A 22,868-nucleotide genomic window follows, 5' to 3' on the forward strand; every position below is an offset into this window, starting at 1 on the left:
TGCATTCTAACTAACACATAACCAACAAAAAAATCCCTGCCAAATGCACTGAAGCTCATTATAAGTGACTGCTTTCAGTTCTATTGTAAGCACACTCAAACTTTTCCAAACATTTGACCATAAGAAAACTACAACCACACAAGACCACCTATGCAAAGCTTCCTTTTAACTACTTAAATCTTAGCCACCATTATGACACTGCTTAAATGAGATGTTCCAGTTTTTCTCTTAAAAAAAAAAAAAAAGACAACGAAAAACCCACATACTATCAACATGAAAGTAACTTAAGTTGATGTATTTTAGTAATATTCTATTGTGGATTTGTGAATCTAAGCAGAAAGATGGTGAATACAGTTACCAGAGAAGAAAACAGAAATGCAAACACTGAAACCAGCAACAAGATAACTAAATGTTTAAAAAGTGATCATGTCAATTCACTGTAAACAAGCCTGCTTGAAAATACATTCAGATAGTTAGATAAGATTATAGTCTGATTCACAGAATGGCTTGGAAGGGACCTTCTTAAAGCCCATCCAGTTCCAACTCCCTGCCATGGACAGAGCTGCTACCCACTAAATCAGGCTGTCCAAGGCCCCATCCAAACTGGCTTTGAACACCTCCACAGCCTCTCTGGGCAACTTGTTCCACTGCCCTCTGAATAAAAAAAAATCCCCCTAAATTCTAACCTAAATCTCCCCTCTTCTAATTTAAAACCATTCTCCCTTGTCCTATCACTGTCAGACACTGTAAAAAGTCTGCCTCCTTCTTGTTTATAAGCCACCTTCAAGTACTGGAAGGCCACAATCATGTCTTCCTGGAGCCTTCTATTCTCCAGGTTGAGATCTTACCTTTTCTTTACCAACAGCAAGACCAATTAGGCTGATGCATTCAATAGTTTTTCCTCGCAGAAGCCTTAGTTCCTTCTGAACAGCATTCTCCACAATGTGTTTTAAAGAGGTCATAAATAAATCGTAGTATGGAACAAACTTCTCCTCTGCTGTATCTGCAACTGATGCTATTGAAGTCACAACTTGCTCCAAAACCAGCTTGGTGCCTTTTTGTATCAACTTGAAGAGAGAAGAATAAAATGTTATATTTTTAAAGCAAATATTTTAATGAATAGCATTCAAAATCAAAAGAATATGCTCATGGGCATATCCTCACTCTTGTCAGTTTGTAATGACAGTAGATTTGTCTACTGGTTTGTAGTTCATAGTTCAGCTACGCTAGTTGTAAACATACAAGAGATCACCTGCTGTGAAGCTGTTCATTCAGTATATTATACCTCTTGTAATTTTATCACCATAGTGGAATGAAGATGCTTCACTAGGTTATCCAAATACGGAATTAGCAGTGACTTTGGACAGTCTTCAGTGAAGTTTATGAGTGCTGCAGCAGCATGGGCTTGAACACGCTGGTTGTCTTGATCCTCCATGGTCTGCAGAAGAGCTGCTATCACCTGAAACAGAGATGCTCATCTTTAGAAAAACAAGTTTCTGAATGGAACGCCCCTTTTTGGTTTTTTTTTGGGGGGAGGACCGTTTTACTACTTACCTTCTCATGAAATTTCTTTTGGAAGCCAGGTGCAAAGTCAGTTGCCATTTGTCCAATAGCATTACAAGCAGCATATCTCACTCTCGGATGCTGAAAAATTATTTCCCTCAAATGATTAAGAAGTAGTCACAAGAGCAGAAATGAAAATGTTTTGAAATAATTAACTGTATTAGACTCACAGGGTCCTGAAGGAATAGCAGAACAAAATTAACTATCTCATTTAAAATTCCTTCCATCTGTTGGTGGCAACCTTCTCCGATGGCTGAGAGTGCCATCAAGCCTGCATGTCTGTATTTCCAGTCAGCTACAGAAGATTAAAAAAAAAAACAACAAATATTAAAAAGACAAACCACTTCTATTTGAGGGGTGAGGTAGCAGGGGGCAGTGATAGGAAGAATAGGTGAGAGAAGGGAAATATTTACAAAATAAATCAATTGCATGTATGTTTTTTGATTTTTCTCTCAGTGATAAACAAAAATTTGAGTATCTAATCCAGGCCAAATCCAGACTTAAAAAGAAAATCTAAGCAGCAGATACAATTACGTACATAGTACTAACATCCGGGAATAGCATTTTAATTAAATGAGCTAACCAGGGAAACATTTTTTTGCTGTGTTAGAGCAGCCTACATTTTCCTCTCTATGTCAGGAGGGGAAAAGAAAGCTCTATAGAATCAAATATATGAATTTAAAACAAATAAATAGTCAGAAGTCACATCAGAGCTATTTTAGAACGTGATATTCTATTTAGGGTTAACCAGGCTTTCCCCCCATCAAGTCCTATTAGTCTAATCTTGACAAGTGGGTATTATGGCATTTGATCTTTCATCATCTTCTCCTTTTTCAGGAAGAGATGAAGTATCATCTTGACAGAAGATACAGTGAAGCAGTTTATTTCTGCTATTTAAGATAATTGGATGTTCTTAGTTAAGCTTAATATCCACTGTCACTCACACTATATTACTATGGGCATGAATTCCAGACTTGAAATTAATGATACTACAAAATGAAACAATTATATTTGGATTACCTAGCTACCCAAACTTAGATTTATTATTTCAGTAAACATTTTTGAGAAGCTGTAGTGCTAAGAGAAGGGAAATTTTGATTTCTCAGAGAGCTGCTTATGTTTTAATCTGAATGTCTTCATCCCCTCAACCTCCTATCAATGAGAATCTCTGAATCAAACAGTACCTATTGCATTTCCTTTTCCCAAAGAAGGAAACATACTTGTTAGGTACTGCTCTAACCCAACAGAAAGCATCAGACTTATCAGCTATGAGACTTTTTCACAGGTTGCCTTGTTGTCCTAAGGAGGTTGTGGTTGCCCCATCCCTGGAGGCATTCAAGGCCAGGCTGGATGTGGCTCTGGGCAGCCTGGTCTGGTGGTTGGCAACCCTGCACATAGCAGGGGGGTTGAAACTAGATGATCATCGTGGTCCTTTTCAACACAGGCCATTCTATGATTCTAAATAAAGGTCTTACAAGCATTAACTCTACTCTTCTCAGTGGGTTCTACAGAACACAGCATTGCCAGTCTGGAAGCTATTCATATTAGAAGGGAAAAACTAGAGGTAGTTTTTGGGAAGAGATTTCTGAAAAAAATTCCCAAAGAGACCTTATAAATTTTCATGCTTTGCATGTAATACCTTGAATGGCCCTATATTCCCCATCCTAAAGGGTAACAGCCTTTTTCTGTCTGAGTTTTAAATTATTGAGGCAGGAAATGCACAGAGAAATATTATGTTCTTTGCATTATCTACTACATTGACAGCTCCAATCACAAATCAGTTGGAAGTGCATGCAATAAGCATACTTCTGTTTTGAAAGGCTGCTGAGCTAGCATTACAGGTCTTTGTAAGAAGCAAAGAAGCATTCAAAGGAATTGATAAGAATATATGTAACCATCTCATGGAACAAATATTTAAATCACCATAATGAAAACAGAGCCAGCCTGTCACAGACTTCCGTATTTTGACGCATCAAATTCGGAAGCAGGGGGTGTGACAGAGAAGTTTTTATTTAAGCATTGTAACGTATTAGAAATTCACTTAAATGCAGCACTTCCAAAGAGATCTGAGCTTCAGATCAACAGGGCACACTTAAGGTATTGTATGACACTGCACACAGACTGAGAACAGCAGAAAATAAGACAAAAATCAGTCTGTTTTGTTTTTTGACATCTGTTCAGCTCTTTGGGGTCCAGTTTTAATGCACTCTGTATGTCTTAATAAATCCCAGGATAAAGAGAAGTAATGCATTTCAAAGGGCACAGCACTTGCACTTTTTGCTGCTGAAATCAAAAGAAGCATCTGAAATACATCACTGTGCTGAACAGAAAGACTTAAGAGGTATCAAAGTTCCTGGGAAGTTAAGAACTGCAAAGATTTGCATCTACTTACGATTCTGAAGCATCTGCATAATATGTTCTTTAATCATAGGTAAAACAAGCTTTCCTCCAAGGCCACACGCCATCCTGTCCAGTGCGCTCTCACCAGCTACTGCATTGCTAAACAGTTACAAAAATAGCAAATGTTTGACATCCACGACAAAACAGTCTGACATTTTTGTGTAGTTCTTCTCCTCAAACTTTTGCCATCTGAATATACACGAGACTCCATCAGTAAATAAGGTAAGCCCAAGTCTAAAAGCACAAATGATGGATGCTTCAGCCACAGAATAGCTACTTACCCTCTGCTTAAATATTTACTATCTGTAGAATTAATATTCTACATTGTATTCAGCATATTTTTTGTGTAAACCATCCAGCAAGGCTGCCATATCAGTACTACAGCAGCACATCCCCTGGCCAATGACTCAGGTAGGAAACATCCACAGTCCAGGTGAGAAATGTGCGACTTGCAGCCAGTTACAGAGCTGAGAACAGCCAAACATTACCTATATTAAATGACTTATTTTACCCAGTAGAATTAATCGTTACAGATAAGTGAATAAAGTTTCCAGGACACAGCTAGCTGTGCTGCAGTCTGGGCATGGCTTCCTCTCTAATAATTCAAGGTTATTATAGTACCTTCTAGATACTATGCTGACTGAAAAGCTGAACAAATGGTTCACAAAAGGATGAATCTTCCTCTTCTTTCAAATACCAGTTGGTTGGGCCATAAATAGAGGTCTTCAAACTATCGTGCTTGAATCCCCAAGTCTCTTTACAAAGCATATATAGTCTAAAAATTCACATTCACAAGCTGCAAACAAAGCTGCTTGCACAAAGATATTGACAATATCATTTCTCTTCAGATTAATCATGTTCAGACAGAAGCATCACCAGCCAGTGCATGGGCACATAGATTTAGTCTGGAGCAAACTCACTGAACTTTTTGGCTGCTTTCATCTTAAATGACGTCCCTCGAGTTCCTTCCTTCCACCATTAATTCATACATTCAATTTGAGGAAATAAAGGTAGTATTATCTCACAAAAATGACCACACATCTCTGTGCAACATTTGCAAAGCTTTTGCCAGGGAAGAAGGAAGTTGGATTAGAGTCTTTCTTCTTTTTAGAATTTCACTGCTGTGTGAAGTCAAAGGGACAAAGAAACTGGAAATGCTAAATAATCCTTGATATTTTTGTGTACTGACTCACATCCCCCTTAGTCAAATCTGAACACACCCTAACTAGGCTATAGCCTGGTTATCATGAGCCAGTTCCTTGGACTGCAAATAAATTCCAGGCATCTTACATAGATATAAAGTACTCAAGCACAAGAAGCTAGAAAGCATATTGTGCCCATTAATAGCTGTCTACAAAGATGAACTTCAGTGGTGGGAAATGCATAGTAAGACGAGTGAATGTGCTGAAAGAACAAACTAAGCAAATACAATCTCCACACACTAGCTGATTTCTAGATTTTGTATCAAACCCTCCAGCTCTCCCACTATTTTGAGGACCAGAACAGCTGAGTTTCTCCTCTAGGCTAAGTATGACTTTAACTTGTTCTTATATCTTTGCTTGCTACTTTTAACAAAAGGAATTTCACACTAGAATCCACACTTGTGTTGAGAAGAACTCTCTGCTGAGAGTGAAGAGAAACTGGCATGCCTCAAGGGGATGATTCAGAGTACTTACTAAGCAGCCTAAAGCAGGCCATCGGAATGAAACCCCACACCCTAAAAGCCTTGATAAGGATTTCAACTTTAATTTCCAGTATTCTATTTCCCCTTGAAATTTAACAGAATGAAAAAGACTCTAATACTTGACAAACTTGAATGCCAGTATGGCAAACTTCAAAAGTTGAAGAAGCAGAATGAACTAAAATGCTCTAATTACCATGGGGAAAAAGGGGAGTGGAGGAAGGTAGATTATGGAATGGGAACTAAACAAGAGGAACCAAAAAAGTGTTCCAACTTGAGCATAAGAGTAAACAGGTTCTTCCATAAATTCCCGTGCATCAGTTTTGCAAGCAGCTCACATGCCTGATATCTAGTACAAGCTGCTATGTAGATTAATAGTCACACAGTCTCTCTTCTACTGTTTATCTTCCTATGAACATTTCCAACTAGTTTGCTAATTTATGAGATGGGGAAAAAAACCTGTAAGACAGCAGTAAGTATTTTCAGGCTAAACTACAAAATTACTATATATAAAACTGCAAGAACAAGTTTGGAAAGCTGCTTCAGAGAAGCAAAAGTTGCATTGCTAATACAACTGAGGCTCTAGTAAGAACACATTGATTCAAAAAAAAAAAAAAAGTTATTTTCCCCTCATTACTCTTCCTTAAGGGCTTTCTCCTCCTTTTGTGCATGTGGTAAAATTTGCACTCTGTCACAAACTGTTCTGAAACACTAATTACATCAGAGGATTCAAGTAAGAGACAGATGTTGCAAAAAGCACCTAGCCTGGTAAAAGGACACTGTGTCTTTGCACATATGTGGACATAATTATCTCACTGTACATATTTCTGCTTTCTTCTACTGCGTTCTACATCTATTTGGATAGGGGCAGACATGGGAGCCCATAGACATACCACAGACTACAGTGAAAAGCTGGAGCAAGCAAAGCATGCAGGAATGAACATGTGAGAAAGACATATTTAGCAGATCTTCCCTACCTAAGACAAGACAAGCTACTAGTAGCCATACCAAGAGATTTAAAATAATAGCAAAATAAAAAGTGCTCTGAGCTAGACAGAGTCTGGCATGGAATCACATTATATATTCTAGTGCCTTTTCAAAAATAAAGCTTTTTTTTTTTTTTTAATCACCACCTTTCCGAGGGCCTAGATCCTGTAAAATATGCAGTGACTGGTTGGAGGTGATTAAACAAATCAGTGTCATTCAGCTTTGGTTCCAGCTAATTTCAGGAAAAGCTCTCAATTTAAGAGATTAGAAGAACTGAATTCTAAACCGAGTAAATAAAAAAACAGAAGGAACAAAAGTGAAAAGTTAAAACAGTGTAAAACAGCAGGCAAGACTACATGCAACTTATGGATGTGCATTATAGCAATAAGCAAATACTGAAAGAATTTCTTTACTTGCTAAACAGTACCTAAATAATCTACAAATAAACTGTTCTTGCAACCAAGTGCAGTTATGTTCAATTACAGATCTCCTACATTTATCTTCTGTTACTTGAAGTTATCAATTCATGCTACAGATTTAATTTTTACTCTTCAGCATCTGTGAATGTTCTTACATACTGCTCATGACTAAGTAAACAATTTAAAGAGTTGACTGAGTAAAGAGAAAGCAATGCATTGCAGTCATTTGTATCCTGCATTTACAAGCTACCGTTAGCTATGCAATCTTGACAACATATTGAAACAACTAGTTGCACAATTACCTGTCAAAATCATCATCTTCAAGCTCATCTGCATTTGCCCAATCTTCATCTTCTTCCAAATCAACCATCATTGCTAACATCTGAGGAACTGAAATAATAAGTTTTAAACTCAGGTTGTTTAATTAAAATAAGATTCTCAAAGAACAAGTCTAAATTGTAAGTTTCCCTTTAGAAATTATTGAAGAAAAAGGCCTCTTCTTCCAACAGCAGATAGCCAAGTCTGTCTGTCCAACTGCATCAGCAAAAAAAATTCAGAACATCAAAATCTAGAAGAATGAAAAAGAGCTGACAGCTTTTCATATAAAAAAAATCATACTGCTTGTGCTACTGCTAAAATTCACTGCCTGACTGGGTATACTGCAACTGATGAATTTCATACTACTTCTACTACTGTAAGCTACAAGAAAGGCACAGTCCTAAGCAAGCTCACCTCACTGCACAGCTGGATAGATGAGAAACTCCTGCTGAATTGACTGACAAGAGATGAAAAAATCAGTATTGTGTAGCAAGTACAAATAAAGATCAAATCATGGATTGATTTGCTTGATGTGGCTATGCATCTTCAGCCAGACACATCAAGATAGCTTAATGGATGTTATCAACTCTCTAGTGTGATGCTCAGGTGTCAGAATTCTCTATACTGACTAGTCACTGAAAATAATTGCTTCAAGAAAAATCTATTAGAGCCCAGAAGCATTTCAGACACAGACACTCATAAACACATGTGAAAGTGATCTACTGACATAACTCAGAAAGGTGAAAGTCAATCATCTGCCACCAGTGCTATAAAGTCCCAACAACTCACATCAATCTTAATCACTACTAACGAGTACAGCTGAGAACACACCAGCATCCCAAGTTGTTTGGCTGTTATTGTATCTAAAAGCTTGTAAGCATTTGTTCATTGAATATCAATTTGGTTCTGAGTACAACTTTAAGTTAAAAAAAATCTCTGTAAAGTTGCGCAGTAAAGTTTCATTGTTGTCCCAACAGGCCCTCAAAATTTAACTACTGCCAGTGTACAGGTCATTTGTTTATAATGAAGACAACTGAGCTTTGCTTACTGCCAATGCATGCCAGGATTTGCCACCTCTGAGGAAAAACTACCACCAAAGCTAGGCTGCATCTTTAATTTCTAGGCAATAAGCAAATAAAAAAAAAACCTCTTATCTTGAAGACGGAGCTCAAAGCAGGAAATGTGAACCCAAGTGAATTCAAGTGAATTCCTGAGCAGAAAACTCAGCTAAAGGACACTAGCTGCTCCTAAATCAGGGTCATGTTCTGCAAACCCAACAGAAGGTGACAGTTTTACCTAAGATCAGATTCTAGCTGTGAAAAATTAAGTGATTCAGCAACTTTTTAGTTGAATGAAAACAGAAAGTCCTTTAAACTAAAACACAAAACCAAGACCAAAGTAATCCATCGTGCTACCTTTTAATATTCTCTGAACATAACTGCTATATGAGCTCTACAAAAGAATTTTTTTTTTTAAATCTTAGTGATTCATTAAGAGTGATTTTACAGCAGGTTGCAAACCAAAGGCATTTCATTTCCATGTGGTGTCTTATCCTAAGAAAGTATCTTAATAGAAACGTTTCATTCCAAAGCAGCAATTACCTCTCCAATACAAAAGTAAAGCAATTCTAAAGGAATATGACTTCTCTGCTATGCTGCCTGACTAGCTAAGAAGCTTATAGTGATTTGGGGACATTCAGCAAGTTTCAAGTTAATATTCTCAGCAAGCTACAGGATGAAGTGAACACACAGCATTCTAAGAATTTTTAAAAACATTTTAAATATGAAGATTGTCATTCTTAAGAAAGCTATTCTGTAAGAATACAAAATACCTAGTCAATAGTTTCAATAATGCCAATCCAATTCAGCTACAACGTTTTCCGGAAGTTTTACGATTGCTTTAGAGATTTATATATCCACAACTTTCCCAAGCTTATGACTAAAAAGAAGCGTGAGTGCAGAGTGAGGAAAAAAATATCCTTCCAAAGAATAGGGCACTCTGCTGTGTCAGTGTCCTCATCTGCTCGCAAGGGTTTAAAAGGCAGAGAAATACCAGTGTGTCTGCCCATTTAAAAGCACTGCTGCTTGGACTGTCCAGAAGGGTTATTTTTAGTATCTCAAATAATCCATGATTAAAAAAGCACCCCCCCCCCCAGAGAATTTACCATTTGCAAGTTTAATAGACTAATTAGTCCGAGTGTTTACACGAGCATCTGATTTTTAAATTCACAGCTTTAAGTCAACACTGAAGCTCAAGATGCATGCCGAATTCCTTCAGCCTTCAATTGCCAGCACCACGGAGTATCTGGCCTACATACCAAACTCCAAACGTAGGACTTCAGAACTGAATGCATCAACATTTTTTTTTTTTTTTAACATTACAAATTCCTAAAGCCAGCAGAACAGCATGAAAGCTGTATTTTCCTTGGAAACACCTCATGAGAGTCCACTGTAATTTTATACAAATTTCTGGTGGCTGCATAAGCAGAGATTCATTTATGAAGAGTCATAATAAAAAAGCATTCTCTCCATAAGAAATTCAACTCTGTCACTTCAAGTCACCAGCAACAGCAAAAAAAAGAGGTTAGATACATTTTTGCTACTTGAACATCTGCAAAGGCAGTTTAATAATGTAAAAGAAGACCAGTTATTTCAACAGAGAAAATGAACAAAATACTTACTGGCTTGTGCAACAATGTTTGTATGCCTCCTCAGCATAGCAGCAGCAGTTTCTGACAAGGTCACAATTACTTCAAGAGCCAACTGACGTTGCATGTTACTGAGATTGGTGTCTGCACACAACTACAATGCAGAAGATTGGAGCCAACAGTTAGAACAGATGTTTCAAAGGAATAAAAATACCAGTTAAAAAAAAGTTCCTAGCTTTACCCTCAGACTTAGTTGCAGTGTAGGTTCTAAGTGTGGTCGCAAGTACTTTGGAACAGAATCTGCAATTTCTACGAGGGACTTCAAGACAGAGTCATCATTTTGATAGCAGGAATCGTTTACAGCCTATAAGGGATAAAAAGAAGATTGTTAAATAAAAAGTGAACAGCATATCACAGGGAGAGCAAAGAATCATAGAGTTACAGAATCCCCAATGTTGGAAAAGACCTCCAAGATCATATAGTCCAGCCATCTGCCTATCACCAATATTGCCCACTAAACCATGTCCCTCAGTACAACATCTAAATGTTTCTTGAACAGCTCCAGAGTCAGTGATTCCACCACCTCCCTGTGCAGCCCATTCCAGCACCTGACTGCTCTCTCAGAGAAGCATTTCCTAACATCCAACCTGAACCTCCCCCAGAGCAACTTGAGGCCTCTCATTCTATTCCTAGTACCCCCACCTCACCACAACCTCCTTTCAGGTAGTTGTAGAGAGCAGTAAGGTCTTCTCCAGACTGAACAATCCCAGCTCCCTCAGCCTCTCCTCATAAGAGCTGTGCTTCAGACTCCTCACAGCTTTGCTGCCCTCCTCTGGGGCCCCAGGGCCTCAATTGTCTTTTTTGTACTGAGGGGCCCAAAACTGACCACAGTACTCAAGGTGCAGCCTCACCAGGGCTGAGTATAGAGGGATTCCCACTTCCCTGCTCCTGCTGGCAAAATATTTCTGATACAAGCCAGGATGCCATTGGCCTTCTTGGCCATCTGGGCACACTGCTGGCTCATGTTCAGAAATCACATACAGGGTCCAAAACCTACAAGCTTCCTGTAAGTTATGGAGCATACTATTATTTTTTACCAGTTAGATTAAAACTTACATAGAAAACCAAACACTCAGCAAACAAGGTCACAAGTCTGATGCCAACATGCAAAAAAAAAAAAAAAACACCCATGCTTTGGTATGTACAACTTCAAGAAGGCATTTTAAATACAGGAAAACTCAACTCCTCCCCAAAAGAAGGAAAAAAAAAAAAATCAGCCTAGCTCCTTTTCTCACTGTCACATGAGAATAGCTTTGAATAACTTAAACTTACAAACATGCACAATCCCAAGTCTGAGCAACTCTTTTTCCCTCCCCCCACTCAATTCTGCAGAGCCACTGAGTTGAAGCAGAACTTTCAGCTTTCCATCACAGGACACAGAAAAGGAGAAAAAGGAATCAAGTTTTTTTAAAAAGTATCTTTCCTATTCTGTAGCCACACTCGGAAAGGTAATTTAAAACTTACTTTTAACTAACCAGATTGATACTTTAGTATCAAAGCATCACATAGTTGATGGTGTTTACAACTTCCGTGAGTAGGACACAAAACAACCCCCAAACTTCCCAAGAACAGACAGTTTTTATGTACACTTCAAGGGCTTCTGAAAGGAATTTTCATTAATCAAGCATATGATGTCTTTTCTAGTGTAGCAGCATTTTTTAGAGTGAATAGCCAGGGTTTTTTTTAAGTACTTTAATCTAGAATCCAATGCCTCTGATAAAGCCACTGAAGTAGTCCACAATTTCATTTTTAATGTCAAAGCAGCATTTTTCAACATCAAAACAGTTACAAAAAAATCTTTGTGTCTTCCTTTCTTGCAGCTATCACTCATTCTCTGATTCTAAACAGGTACAGTGCAGTATTTTCTGGTAGTCTCTTAAGAACTCCAGATTCTACAATCATTGTGACACTAACAGTGTACGAGACAGTGTATGTAGGATTCTGAACTTGCATAATAAGTTCAAAACACATGTAGAGTCCAAAAACAGAGGCAGTTACTAGTAGTATAGAACACCAGCAAATAGACTCAACTGAAGTTCCAGTCACTTTTTACCAATGCTGCAAGTTCAACCTCTTTGATACAACATTCAACAATTATTTCTGAAAGTTTAGCTTCCAGTATAACTGCTGCAGAAATTTGACTGAAAGGACTGAATTGCTAAGTCAGATTTCTAATTTTATGCAATTTAAAATCACAGCAATACTTCAACAACAACAACAAAAAGCATCCAACCGTCTCCAAAGGTCACTCACTGCTATTCTAACACATCCCATCTCCTATTTATAAACTGGGATTTTCATACCCATCTTGTGTTACCGCAGCCAGAGAATCAAGTCCTCCTCACAATAAGGTATTCTAAAACACAGCCTCTGTAGCATAGTCCTGTAATCTACAGTTGCAAAATAGTTGAAAATTCAAGCCAGTTGCTGCAGTGCAATATTTAAGATGCACTTTTAAAAGCTAAAATAGGTTGGAGAGTTCTATCGTGCAAAGTTGGGTATTAATGTGTAGCCTAAGAACAGCATACTACTTAATTGCTGAACATCAAGACAAATGGCACGCCTACCCCATCCTGCCCAGCTCCCACTCATGCAGTACTTAGTAGCCACGGTCCTCATAATTACAAGTTGAACAATACAGATGCCATTGCCAAAAATCAAAGACTAAACCACCAAGTATCATCTCAATATCCAAAGATGCACCTTGTGCAATCTAGAGCAGGTTTTCAACATCAGTTTATATTTAAAAAAAAAAAAAGTCCTTTCCCTTTCCACTTAAGATCCAGCAGAATGCCAACAGTTGCAGAAGACAGAAAACTTGGCACAACTTTTCTTTAGCTTGCCACAATGCTCATGTGGACAAGGTTTACTGTCAAAAATAGCCTCCTGTATCGACTGCAAGTGAGAAGTCTTTCTTTATCCTAAACTTGCCTAATTAAAAAAATGTTCACTGCAGTTCTTATCACAAGTACCTAGCTATTTCCACTCTTGTATTGCTACAGATAGCAAACAGAACCATGAAATAGTAGTCCCTCAGAGCTCAAATCATTTCTGTCTCAATTTTTGCTTACAATAGGCTTCCCCACAAAAGTAAACTTATACCAACTTATATACTTACAGAACTCCAACCTTTGCTCAACTGTCTCTCTCCTAAAATGGTCCTAATCAAGTCTCAGACATCATATGAAGCACAGTAAGTCATTCGGTTTGCAAATTCAATTGATCAATGATCATTTTATCCAGACTGCTGTTCTCACTTAGAGATCTTTGTTCAGAATAATTCTGTGCTTTCCTCTACATTGATGAGGTATGACATATCACAGGTAAATGATTTTTTAATTGCCTACTAAAAACCTCCAGATAGCCTCTACTTAAAGTATATTTCAACATTATGGTTAATTAATAAGTGGTACAATTTTCAGTTGAATACCTTTTAACTCATTTACCTACACAGTTACCTACACACTTACCAGCCTTTAACTATTTTCCTTAAACCCTGTCAATTACCTTTATTTACAAAATCCCTTTTTGGTTTCCATCTTGCTGGTGACCAGTGTCAGGTTAATTAACATGTACAATTAATTCAGGTCTCAAAAAAGATTTATACCCAACATCAGTTTGCAGGTCAGTAATTTCTGTGTGGGTCCCATCAACGCAGACACATTAACAGCACTTTATTGCTTACTTGTGTGGTTTCTTACCTGCAAGATTCCAGGTAGCAAGTCTGCAAAATGTTTCAGAAGGGGAATATTGTGCTCGTTAGCAAGTACAAATGCAGCTGCAGCTCTAGCAGACAGAGTCTTGATCTAGAAGGCAAGATTAGAGAAATAAACTTGAAGATCTGGTAATAAAACAGATATTTGTTTTCTTCTAATATAATGCCCTAATATTAGACTCTAAGCTGGACAATCATTTTCTTTTTACATTTTTCTAATAGACAAAGAAATTAGTTTTTAACATGGACTTTTGCATCTTGCTTTAAATTAAGGTAAAAATGGTAAGATTCTCAGCACCTCTGAGATACCAAAAAGTTTATCACATTATTCTTCCGAGTTAGCATGTATTTCTGTTTTCACCTCAAAAAAGCTATCTTCCCCAGCTTCCTTTCCAACTTCAAAGTCTCATTATTCAAAAAGCGTGATTTAAATTTGTAAAATTTGCTTCTGTATAAAGGCATGATTTGTGGTACTTTTAAAAATGTTACTCAGTTGATTTTCAAAGGTCAGAAAAAGTAACCCACAGAGGAGCAGAAAACTGTGCCCATATATCACAGCAGGGTTTCCTACACTTGCCCAGCATTTTCCTGAACAAGAGAAACACTTTCAAAGTACAATTCTCTGAACAAATCAATAAATCTGAACCCTTTCAGAAAAGCAAGGCTTGCTACATGCCCATAGAGCAAACCATGCATGACCAGTACAGAATGTATTTATTCTGTTAAATGTGAGGCCCAGAAAGTGAGCTTAACAATGAGTTTCTGAACACTCATACTGCCAGTTAAAGCCCCTGGCTCTGTGTTTAGTCACTACAAATAGCTTTCTCCAAATATAACTGCTAGGTAAGAGTTTTGGCCAATGCAGTGATATGAGCCACTGAGCCCACCTCAGGAACGTGAGAACATTTGACCCTATTGTTTTACTGTAGGCATAGTTAAAACCTCCTCCAGATGTACACTGACTTCAGGTAACACAATTCTCTGGTTGGAATCTTAATGTCTGAAACCACTACAATAAACTTTGATACTTGGAGCGAGAAAAACAATCAAAAACAACACTCTTACTGATGGATGCTCCTGATCTTGCATGCACTGAACCAGCATCCTTTTAATAACCTCCAAATAGTGTTGCTGCTGATTTCCGAAAATCCCAGGAAAATTCCTAAAAAGATAAGACCAGAACATTAATACAACTTCACACAGTTCAACTGTAACTGCTATCTTAAAATTAGCTATAGTTTTAGATATAGATTGCAACCATATATGTACTGGGGTTTATTGAACTCTTAGAACAAAATAATTAACAAGTGAACTTAAGTTGCATTTACGTAGTGACAGTGTTTACTCTATTTTTACATATAAGACTTGAATCATCTGTGAAAATGTGGCAAAGCCTAAAAGCTTACCAGAAAATATGCAGAGCAGCTTCACGAAGTCCAACGTTTTGAGAACTGACAGAATCAAATAAGAATTTTAGAACTTCTGGCCACTGGTTGTTTCCATCTTCATCTAGATAAAACACAGCAGGGATGTTAGGATAAGCAAGCAAAGAATGGTTCTCTCTCAATTATGCAGGGCAAACAGTTATCAGTACTGAAGTTCAGAACAACTGATGTGAGAAAGCATCCAAATCACAGTGTAAGATACAGCTAAAATGGTAGATCTAAAGGCACAAGGTGATCTCTATTTACTGCTATAGCTGTACTCAAGAGTAACAGCTCAGCATAACATTCATTAGAATTGAAATGTAATGCCTTTCTAAAACTTCACTCAATTTCACTCAAGCAACTTAAAAAGTATAACTAAGGAATCTTATTTTTGTCTGATCAAGAATAACATAAGCAAAAGCAAACGTTCCATCTTATTAGAAATTCCCAAATCCATTAATACATGATGTGCTAAAGCCTGCACAACACAAGAGAAGAATAAAACTATCAACACCTTTTGCCACAATATTAGCTGAAATAAAGTACCTATTAAGTTCCTGGCCAGCTCAGCAACGATGTCACAGATTTTTTTCCTCATACTGGACTGTGTTTCCAACTGAATAATCAACAGCAGTCCAGTTTTGATAGAGGTCTGATCATCAGGTGAGAGAGCGGGATAAACTTCTTCAAAAGCGGAAGACAAAAGACGTCGTAGAAGAACAGCTGCCATCTGTCTTGCCTGTTGGATGAGACAGCACATATGTTAGAGTTCTGATGTGAAACCCAAAGAAAGAAGAGAGAACCACTTCCATGAGTAACTGTAGCACTCCATAAACCAACTGGTTTTTAAAAAGGAACAATAAATATAGAGACAGAACTAGCGAGCAAATCAACTGCAACAACTAGAAATTTAGCACCTATCTTGTTCTGAGGGTACATATGCAATTTTTTTTGTCTGAACTTTATTGAAAAAGAAAAGCCATGCTCTCATGATGAGAGATGACAGGTATAATGCTTTCTTATGTTTGATTTTTGCCATATAGACTTGTTTGGTAAACAAAATACCTCTCAAGCAACAGATGTCAATTACAATAACTGGTAAAATCATCATTAGAGATGTCATTCAGTTGATGCTCCTTTACTATCACAGCTATTATTCAAAGAAATAATACCTTTGAGGGTTTCATGATTAAAGTTCTTTCTGGAGTTGAATTTCGGACATAACGTTTTGTGACAAGTCAAAAAATTTAGCCGCATTACTGGAAGATGTTTATAGAGCATCATTTTCCTATTTGGCCCACTGTGATCATTATTATCCAAAAAGAGGTATTTTGAATTAAAGAGATGACTTCATGGGGAAGCTTTATCAGACAATCTGTAAGCCCTTTCTCAAGCAAGAAAGCTTTACCCTAAACGTTCAGGAAACCTAGAGTAAGACTTTGACAAGTAAGCATGAACCCTGAACAAAAAGAAGCCAAAGCTTTCAGCCTCTCTCAGGCCTATAATGAATTGCTTCACTGTAAATGTGAATTTGAGTATAGGAACCTCAAATAGTACATGTTATAATTCTCTACCCTTCCTGTTTGCATACAGCAATTCCACAAGTGTGTCACTTACATACTTGTATTTATTTATAGTTGTGAAAGAATTGGAAACGAGAAGCATAGCCAAATAATTCTGGATGAATGGAACAAAACCTACTGAAAAGACGCGCGAAGCACTCTGAATAACAATACATTGTTCACTAACTACTAATTCTAGATGGACAAGCAGTAATTATAAACAATCCCCTAAATCTCTAAAGCATAACACATTGAACAAAACGTTGTGTGGAATCACAAAACGTAACACATTATTTTCAAATTTAAAACACAAACTTTGTATTTATGGAACTCGAATGCACTCCGTTTTTCCTAAGATACTCTAAGATTAACACGTACTTGAATGGAAAACAGTTTCACTAGTGACAGCCCTTCGAATTCCAAAGCATTCAATGAGCAGCAGAACTAATAAAGTCAGATCTCTAGCAATATTTCTGAAAGATCTGCTATGGCATAAGCTATAGAAGCACCAACACTATTGCAAAGTCACAAATTTTAACATGGTGGGTATTGCTGTAACAAAGATGCTGTCATGCTGTGTTTTGCAGTCTGCAGACTCAATGTGTATTTTTTTATGGTCTAGCTCTCCTCTTCACAAAGAGTGCACACCAAATGTCTCTATATTTGCAGAAAAGGACTAGGAAGGGACCTTACTCTCCTCCTCCACATCAGCACAGGCCAAAGCAACCACACATTTAGGATTAGTAGATCTGCCTTATTAGATCTATTGCAGACAGAAAGCCAGTGAAGAGGGTCACAGTGTCTGCCTGTGTTGTAGCTCCTATAATAAGCCAAGGTCTTCAACAAACGTATCACAATACAGGAACTGAGTGAGTAAGGAAAAAGATTCTTTCATCACTACTTCTGTGAATCCCCCTTACAACCTGCCCCCAAAATTTAATGGCACTACTTCCCTTTTCCCATTCCTAGAAAAACTGAGACTGTGAAAGATTACATTGCTACTCACATGTAACTTACATAGAAGCCTTGATTGAGGAGCAAATTCCCTAGGACTGAACAGGAAGGCAAAAACTCTGATTCAACACCCTCCCATACACAGCATTGTGTTTCTGCACATATTCTCTGACATCTGATGATGGCTGGACTTGCACTGCATTCACTCCTTTACTCACTCAATACTAAACAGGGAATAGAGCTCATTTCCTTAAAACATATAGTATAAGCGATCTTACTTCCCACCAGTGAAGAATTTTAATTTGAAATACTGGAAGACAAATACAGATGTACTGCAAAGTTAAAGACAAGCACCAAGGCAGGCAGAACAGAAAGATGTGCCCTACAGGAATACAGGAATTAGCTCCTGGCCATTGTTACTAGTTTAGAGAAAAATATCCCAAGTTCCCTAAAGTAAAGCCAAACATCTCAAGGAGTGTCAGAAGCAACTGACTTGTAGAAATAAATGGCAAATTTTCCTCAGCAAGCATTCCATCTATGGATGTATGGATGATATGTAAACTACTATCATGAATTTAATTATGATGTACAGGGTCAATCAGCAGCAGCTCAGTACTGTTTTCTGCTTTAAGGAAACAAGCATAAGGAAACAGGCATAAGAAGCAAACCAACGTGTAGAACAGGGCAGCACAAGAAAAGGTATTTGGGATATTGTGTCTTCACTGGCAAAGCATCTAGTTAATCACAGGCTTTTTGTAAGAAAAAGATTGACCATCTTGTGCTGCACTGATGCAGCATAGTCACTGTGTTTTTTGTTTCTTTCTGCTTTTGTCTTATTGTTCCTCTCAGTTCCTCAAAGAAGAAAACATGCATAGGTGGAAGCAATCAATACTTGGGATGAAATCCAAAGAGGAACCTGCAGAACTTCATTCAAGGATCCAGGCCCATATGGAATTCAAAGTGTACAGTGCCTAAGGTTCCCATATAACCCAAAGGGAGAACTGTGGTACATCAGCAGTCTGCAGGCAGCCCACCTTTCCCTGCAAATACTGAGGAGGAAGCTGCCCACAACAGTTTTCAGATTAAGAAATGCAGTTTCTGTGTGACAATATGGAGAGGAAGAACATTCAGAAATATTAAGAGGGCTGTCAGTCAGCAGAAACTCAGTTTCGCACAATTTGTTCCTGTATTTCACAGTGCTTGAAAGTTCTCAGCTGTAAATGAGGACAAAAGCATAAATTGTCTAGAGTTAACCAGTAAGAAAACAAACACAAGAGAATATGCACTTGTCTTGTGTTCCTCTCTCAGATTGAGGTGGTAAATCAAAACTGCAAAGGAACATCCTCTAACACTTCAAACACATCCTGAGAATTAAAAGCCCACAAAATAAACTGTGAATATATACCACTCTTCTGTACAACACCAGAGTCCTAACTTGGTAACACAAGACTCAGGGTTCTGGATATTAAGGACCCGTGGTTCAAGCCTCATTAATCATCTGGTAGAGAAGCATTCTCACTACTAAGTTGGGCACTCCAGTCCACTTCTAGGAACAGTGTTGCTCTGCTACCAGGAAAAAATGATATGAGAACAGAGAGAAAAGATCATCATTTTGCCCAAGGGGACTGGATGCCCATCCCTGGAGGCATTCAAGGCCAGGCTGGACGTGACTCTGGGCAGCCTGGTCTGGTGGCTGGCAACCCTGCACATAGCAGGGGGGTTAAACTAGATGATCATTGTGGTCCTTTTCAACCCAGATCATTCTATGATTCTATCATATCCACAATTTAGGTATTTGTTCAGAATGAGAAAAGCCATTGTATAGATAGTTCTTAAAAGTTATTTCTAGTCTGCCTTAACATTTTTTTCAATGTCAAATACAAGCTGTCCTTAAACAGGATCTAAATCCCTGTTTCACCATCTAAATGCTAGAAGTGACCAGGTTACCAGCAGGATCCCCCTCAACTGCTGCCCAAATAGTCCTACAATCTTGCAGTCTCTACAACAGAGCAGCCCAGCTCCAGCAGAAAGGATGGAGAATCTTCTTTGGCCTAGTTTTCAGGAGGTGGGGAAAAGCAATGCAGAGAGAGGCTTCAGGATGAACACGGATCTGAACACAGCTTCCTTGTAGCCTGGGCAGGGCTTTAAGTCTTCTTCCAGCAGCCCTTGTTCAGTGGTGCTGGCATGCCTACACAATGTCTACTTAAGTTACGAGCAAACATTTAAACCTTTCATTGGTTTATCCAGTTATTCTACAACTGCTAATCTCTGTCATCTTTGGTAGAAGTTACCTCTACAGGTAGAAAGAAGTTACTTAGCACTTGAGCAAGTTGAAATCCAAGTCACTGGCAAGATTCTGAGTAAGTTTTAGACTCTGGACTATTTGATTAGCTGACATAAAAGGAGTAAAAAAAGTAATCAGTAACAGATCATGTATTTTTTTACGCAAGCATGACTTCATAGTTGTCAACTCAGACTGTTATCGTAAGAGTTCAATAAAAAAACAGAAGCATGTGCATACAGCTATGACTTTCAGGGCACAGTATCACCTTTAGAAGAAAAAGGAGCAGCAGTGGATCTCATTTTCCATGCAAATTTAAATACAGGACAGATCACTCTACAACTTTGTCATCAGAAACATCTCAGAACAGCAGGAGGGAAAACCAGTCAGCTTTCCTGCGACCAGTTGCTAGTATAATACTGAAGCACTGTCAGATGAATATGGCTTTGCGTGTAGATAAGCATCAGCATTAGTAAGCTGATACCCTCTGAGCATCAAAAAGCACAAATACTGTCTACCTCGAAACTGATGGCTATCTACCAGAAACGATCCAGAAAGGAACAGTGCTGGTACAGTCTCCTTACAATATCATTCAGAAATTCTACATCCTTCTGCTGTCCAGTAAAACTCTACACGTGAAGAAAAAGTAGTCTAAGATTTTTAATTTATTTTTAAGTGACTCTGAAGTTTGCAATACCTTCAAAACCTAGCAGTGCTTGGCTCTGTTTATTTAAAAGTGAATAATACCTTCACCATAAGAACTACCTGATTGTAGCAGCACGTGAGCCTTCACATAATTAAGGAATAATCAGAAGCCACAGTTAGTATATTACCATCAAAAAACCTAGAACTACATTAGTGCTTGCACTGCTAGTCGTTCGTTCTCTAACACTGCTGGATAACTTAATGAGCACATCCTCTCCAGATAGGGCAAAATACAGAAGTTATCTGAATAAAACAGTCACTTGATGAAAGACTACTTTTCAAACTAAGTATCCTACATCATGAAGTCTGAGCTAGTGAACTCTGTTAGTTTACAAGTGTGCAGTAAATTAAGTTGATTCAATGAATGCCAAACTTCATTTAGCATTAATTTATTACTTCATTTATCCCCAAATGACCATAATTGATGTCATCCCTCCTCCTCCAAGCTCCTTTGAAGAATTGCAGAACTCAAAGATTGAGACATACCTCCTCAGCAGCAGCAGTATTCCTGATTGCTTGTAGGAGGAAGGTGATCTTGGATTGACCCGGAATATTCTCATATGTCTCCTGCATGAAAAAAGATGCAGCTTATTGTAAGCAATTACTAGAAAACATGTGTTAAGCATTAATAACTATGAGCTGACTTTCTTTCTTAAACAACTGTGAGGATACTGAAGTTAGGCTAATAGACAAATAACTTAGTAAAAAAAATAATAATAATTCTCAAAGTAAAGCTTTCTGGTCCAGTTTAAAACTGTAAGTGAAGTCTTAGTGACTTAAGAAGGCCTGACATTTTGGAATAACCTACATGTGTATTATTGGCCACTTAAAAGATGAGTTAAGAAGCAACAGCAGAGGAACACATTCTCCCAGCAACCCATCCTAGCTTTTATCATATCAAAGGATTGAGAACTTCAGAAGCATAGAACTGAACTACAAGCAAGAATTACCACTGACCAAACTGCAGTCTATGCATTTGGTTCAGTTCTTTTTCTGAACTTTTTTTTGGCATTTACAGTGTCATGTGGCAGTGACTTCCACAACTCAGCTCCAACAAGTTGAATAAGCACTTTTGGTTTTAAAACTCCTACCTGAAATTCATATTGTCCACTTCTAAGGCATGCTTTCTTACATACCTTTCTCAAAGCACAATTTGCCAGGAAATGAGACCACAAAGCCTCTCCTCATCAAGAAAAAAACCCTTAATAAAAGGTGAAGCTTAATAAGAAGTTCAGTTGCATTGTCTTACACACAACAGTGATGCACTTTCTGTACCCATCATGGCTTTCTTAGATTGTTACTAAGAGCTCCAGTGAGTGCAATAACAAAACTTTTGCTACCAGAACCATTGTATACATCAGCATTTTAGAAGTGTAAATTCTGGTTTCTAATATATTAAATACTGATCATGGATGTGATATTTAAGATAAACACACCCCCCCTCGCCCTCCAAACATTCACTATTCCAGCCTGAACTCCGTGCACAAGCCTACTATTCAAGTCGTGGTTCATTTCACTCAGTTCCCTGCCTGCCTGCTTCCCCACATTCACCACTGCACCGGTTCTTACCAACACTCCAGTAAGTTTGCAGCACCTCATATTACCCCTGCTACTTTCAATGAAGTAGTCTGTCACATTTCATATCAGACATCATCTGCCTCCACTTTCTGCACCCGTTTCGAAGCAGGCCTCATTCACAGAGCCCGCACATCATGCTTTCCCTAGATGCCAGGATACACTTGCAATCAATGAGATGAATCTCTTATGAATGCCTGCATTTAATCTCATCATTTCATGGAGACTGCAAAATTAAATGAGGTTTAGGGTCAAGACAAAGTCTTCGCGGGTTAACCATTTCCACCAATGTCTATGTTTACATTGCACTACTGTTTATAAACAATTGAACAAGAAATACTTCAACAAGAAGGCTTTGTAAGCACAAGCCCAGCATGTATCTGAAGCCACACCTTCACAGACATCTGAATCCCAGCTCGTGCCCATTCTGATACACATGATGGGTCTTTCTGGAGTTACTCTACCTCGCTAGGAATGGCAGCAACCCACCTAGCAGCCAACTGAGATCACTCTGCCAGTTCAGCAAAGTGATTTCAGAGGATGCCCTTAACTGTAAGGTAGGTGAGAGCAGCCC

General features: G+C 38.1%; 1 protein-coding gene across 1 annotated transcript in view; it reads right to left on the bottom strand.

Moving 5' to 3' along the window:
• The window catches only part of IPO5 (importin 5), a 38,175-nt gene that overhangs the window by 13,322 nt on the left and 1,985 nt on the right, over positions 1-22,868 (bottom strand). The window contains exons 2-14 of the mRNA XM_031610600.2: positions 21,206-21,286; positions 15,764-15,956; positions 15,197-15,299; positions 14,856-14,952; positions 13,777-13,881; positions 10,257-10,379; positions 10,049-10,169; positions 7,353-7,440; positions 3,956-4,062; positions 1,734-1,858; positions 1,555-1,644; positions 1,286-1,459; positions 849-1,067 (exon numbers count right to left, since the gene is read on the bottom strand). Of these exons, the coding sequence (XP_031466460.1) occupies positions 849-1,067; positions 1,286-1,459; positions 1,555-1,644; positions 1,734-1,858; positions 3,956-4,062; positions 7,353-7,440; positions 10,049-10,169; positions 10,257-10,379; positions 13,777-13,881; positions 14,856-14,952; positions 15,197-15,299; positions 15,764-15,956; positions 21,206-21,286 (1,626 nt within the window). The remainder of the gene's footprint in view (positions 1-848; positions 1,068-1,285; positions 1,460-1,554; positions 1,645-1,733; positions 1,859-3,955; positions 4,063-7,352; positions 7,441-10,048; positions 10,170-10,256; positions 10,380-13,776; positions 13,882-14,855; positions 14,953-15,196; positions 15,300-15,763; positions 15,957-21,205; positions 21,287-22,868) is intronic.

Source organism: Phasianus colchicus, chromosome 1, assembly GCF_987193195.1.
Source record: "Phasianus colchicus chromosome 1, bPhaCol1.hap1.1, whole genome shotgun sequence".
NCBI classification, from domain to species: Eukaryota; Metazoa; Chordata; class Aves; order Galliformes; family Phasianidae; genus Phasianus; species Phasianus colchicus.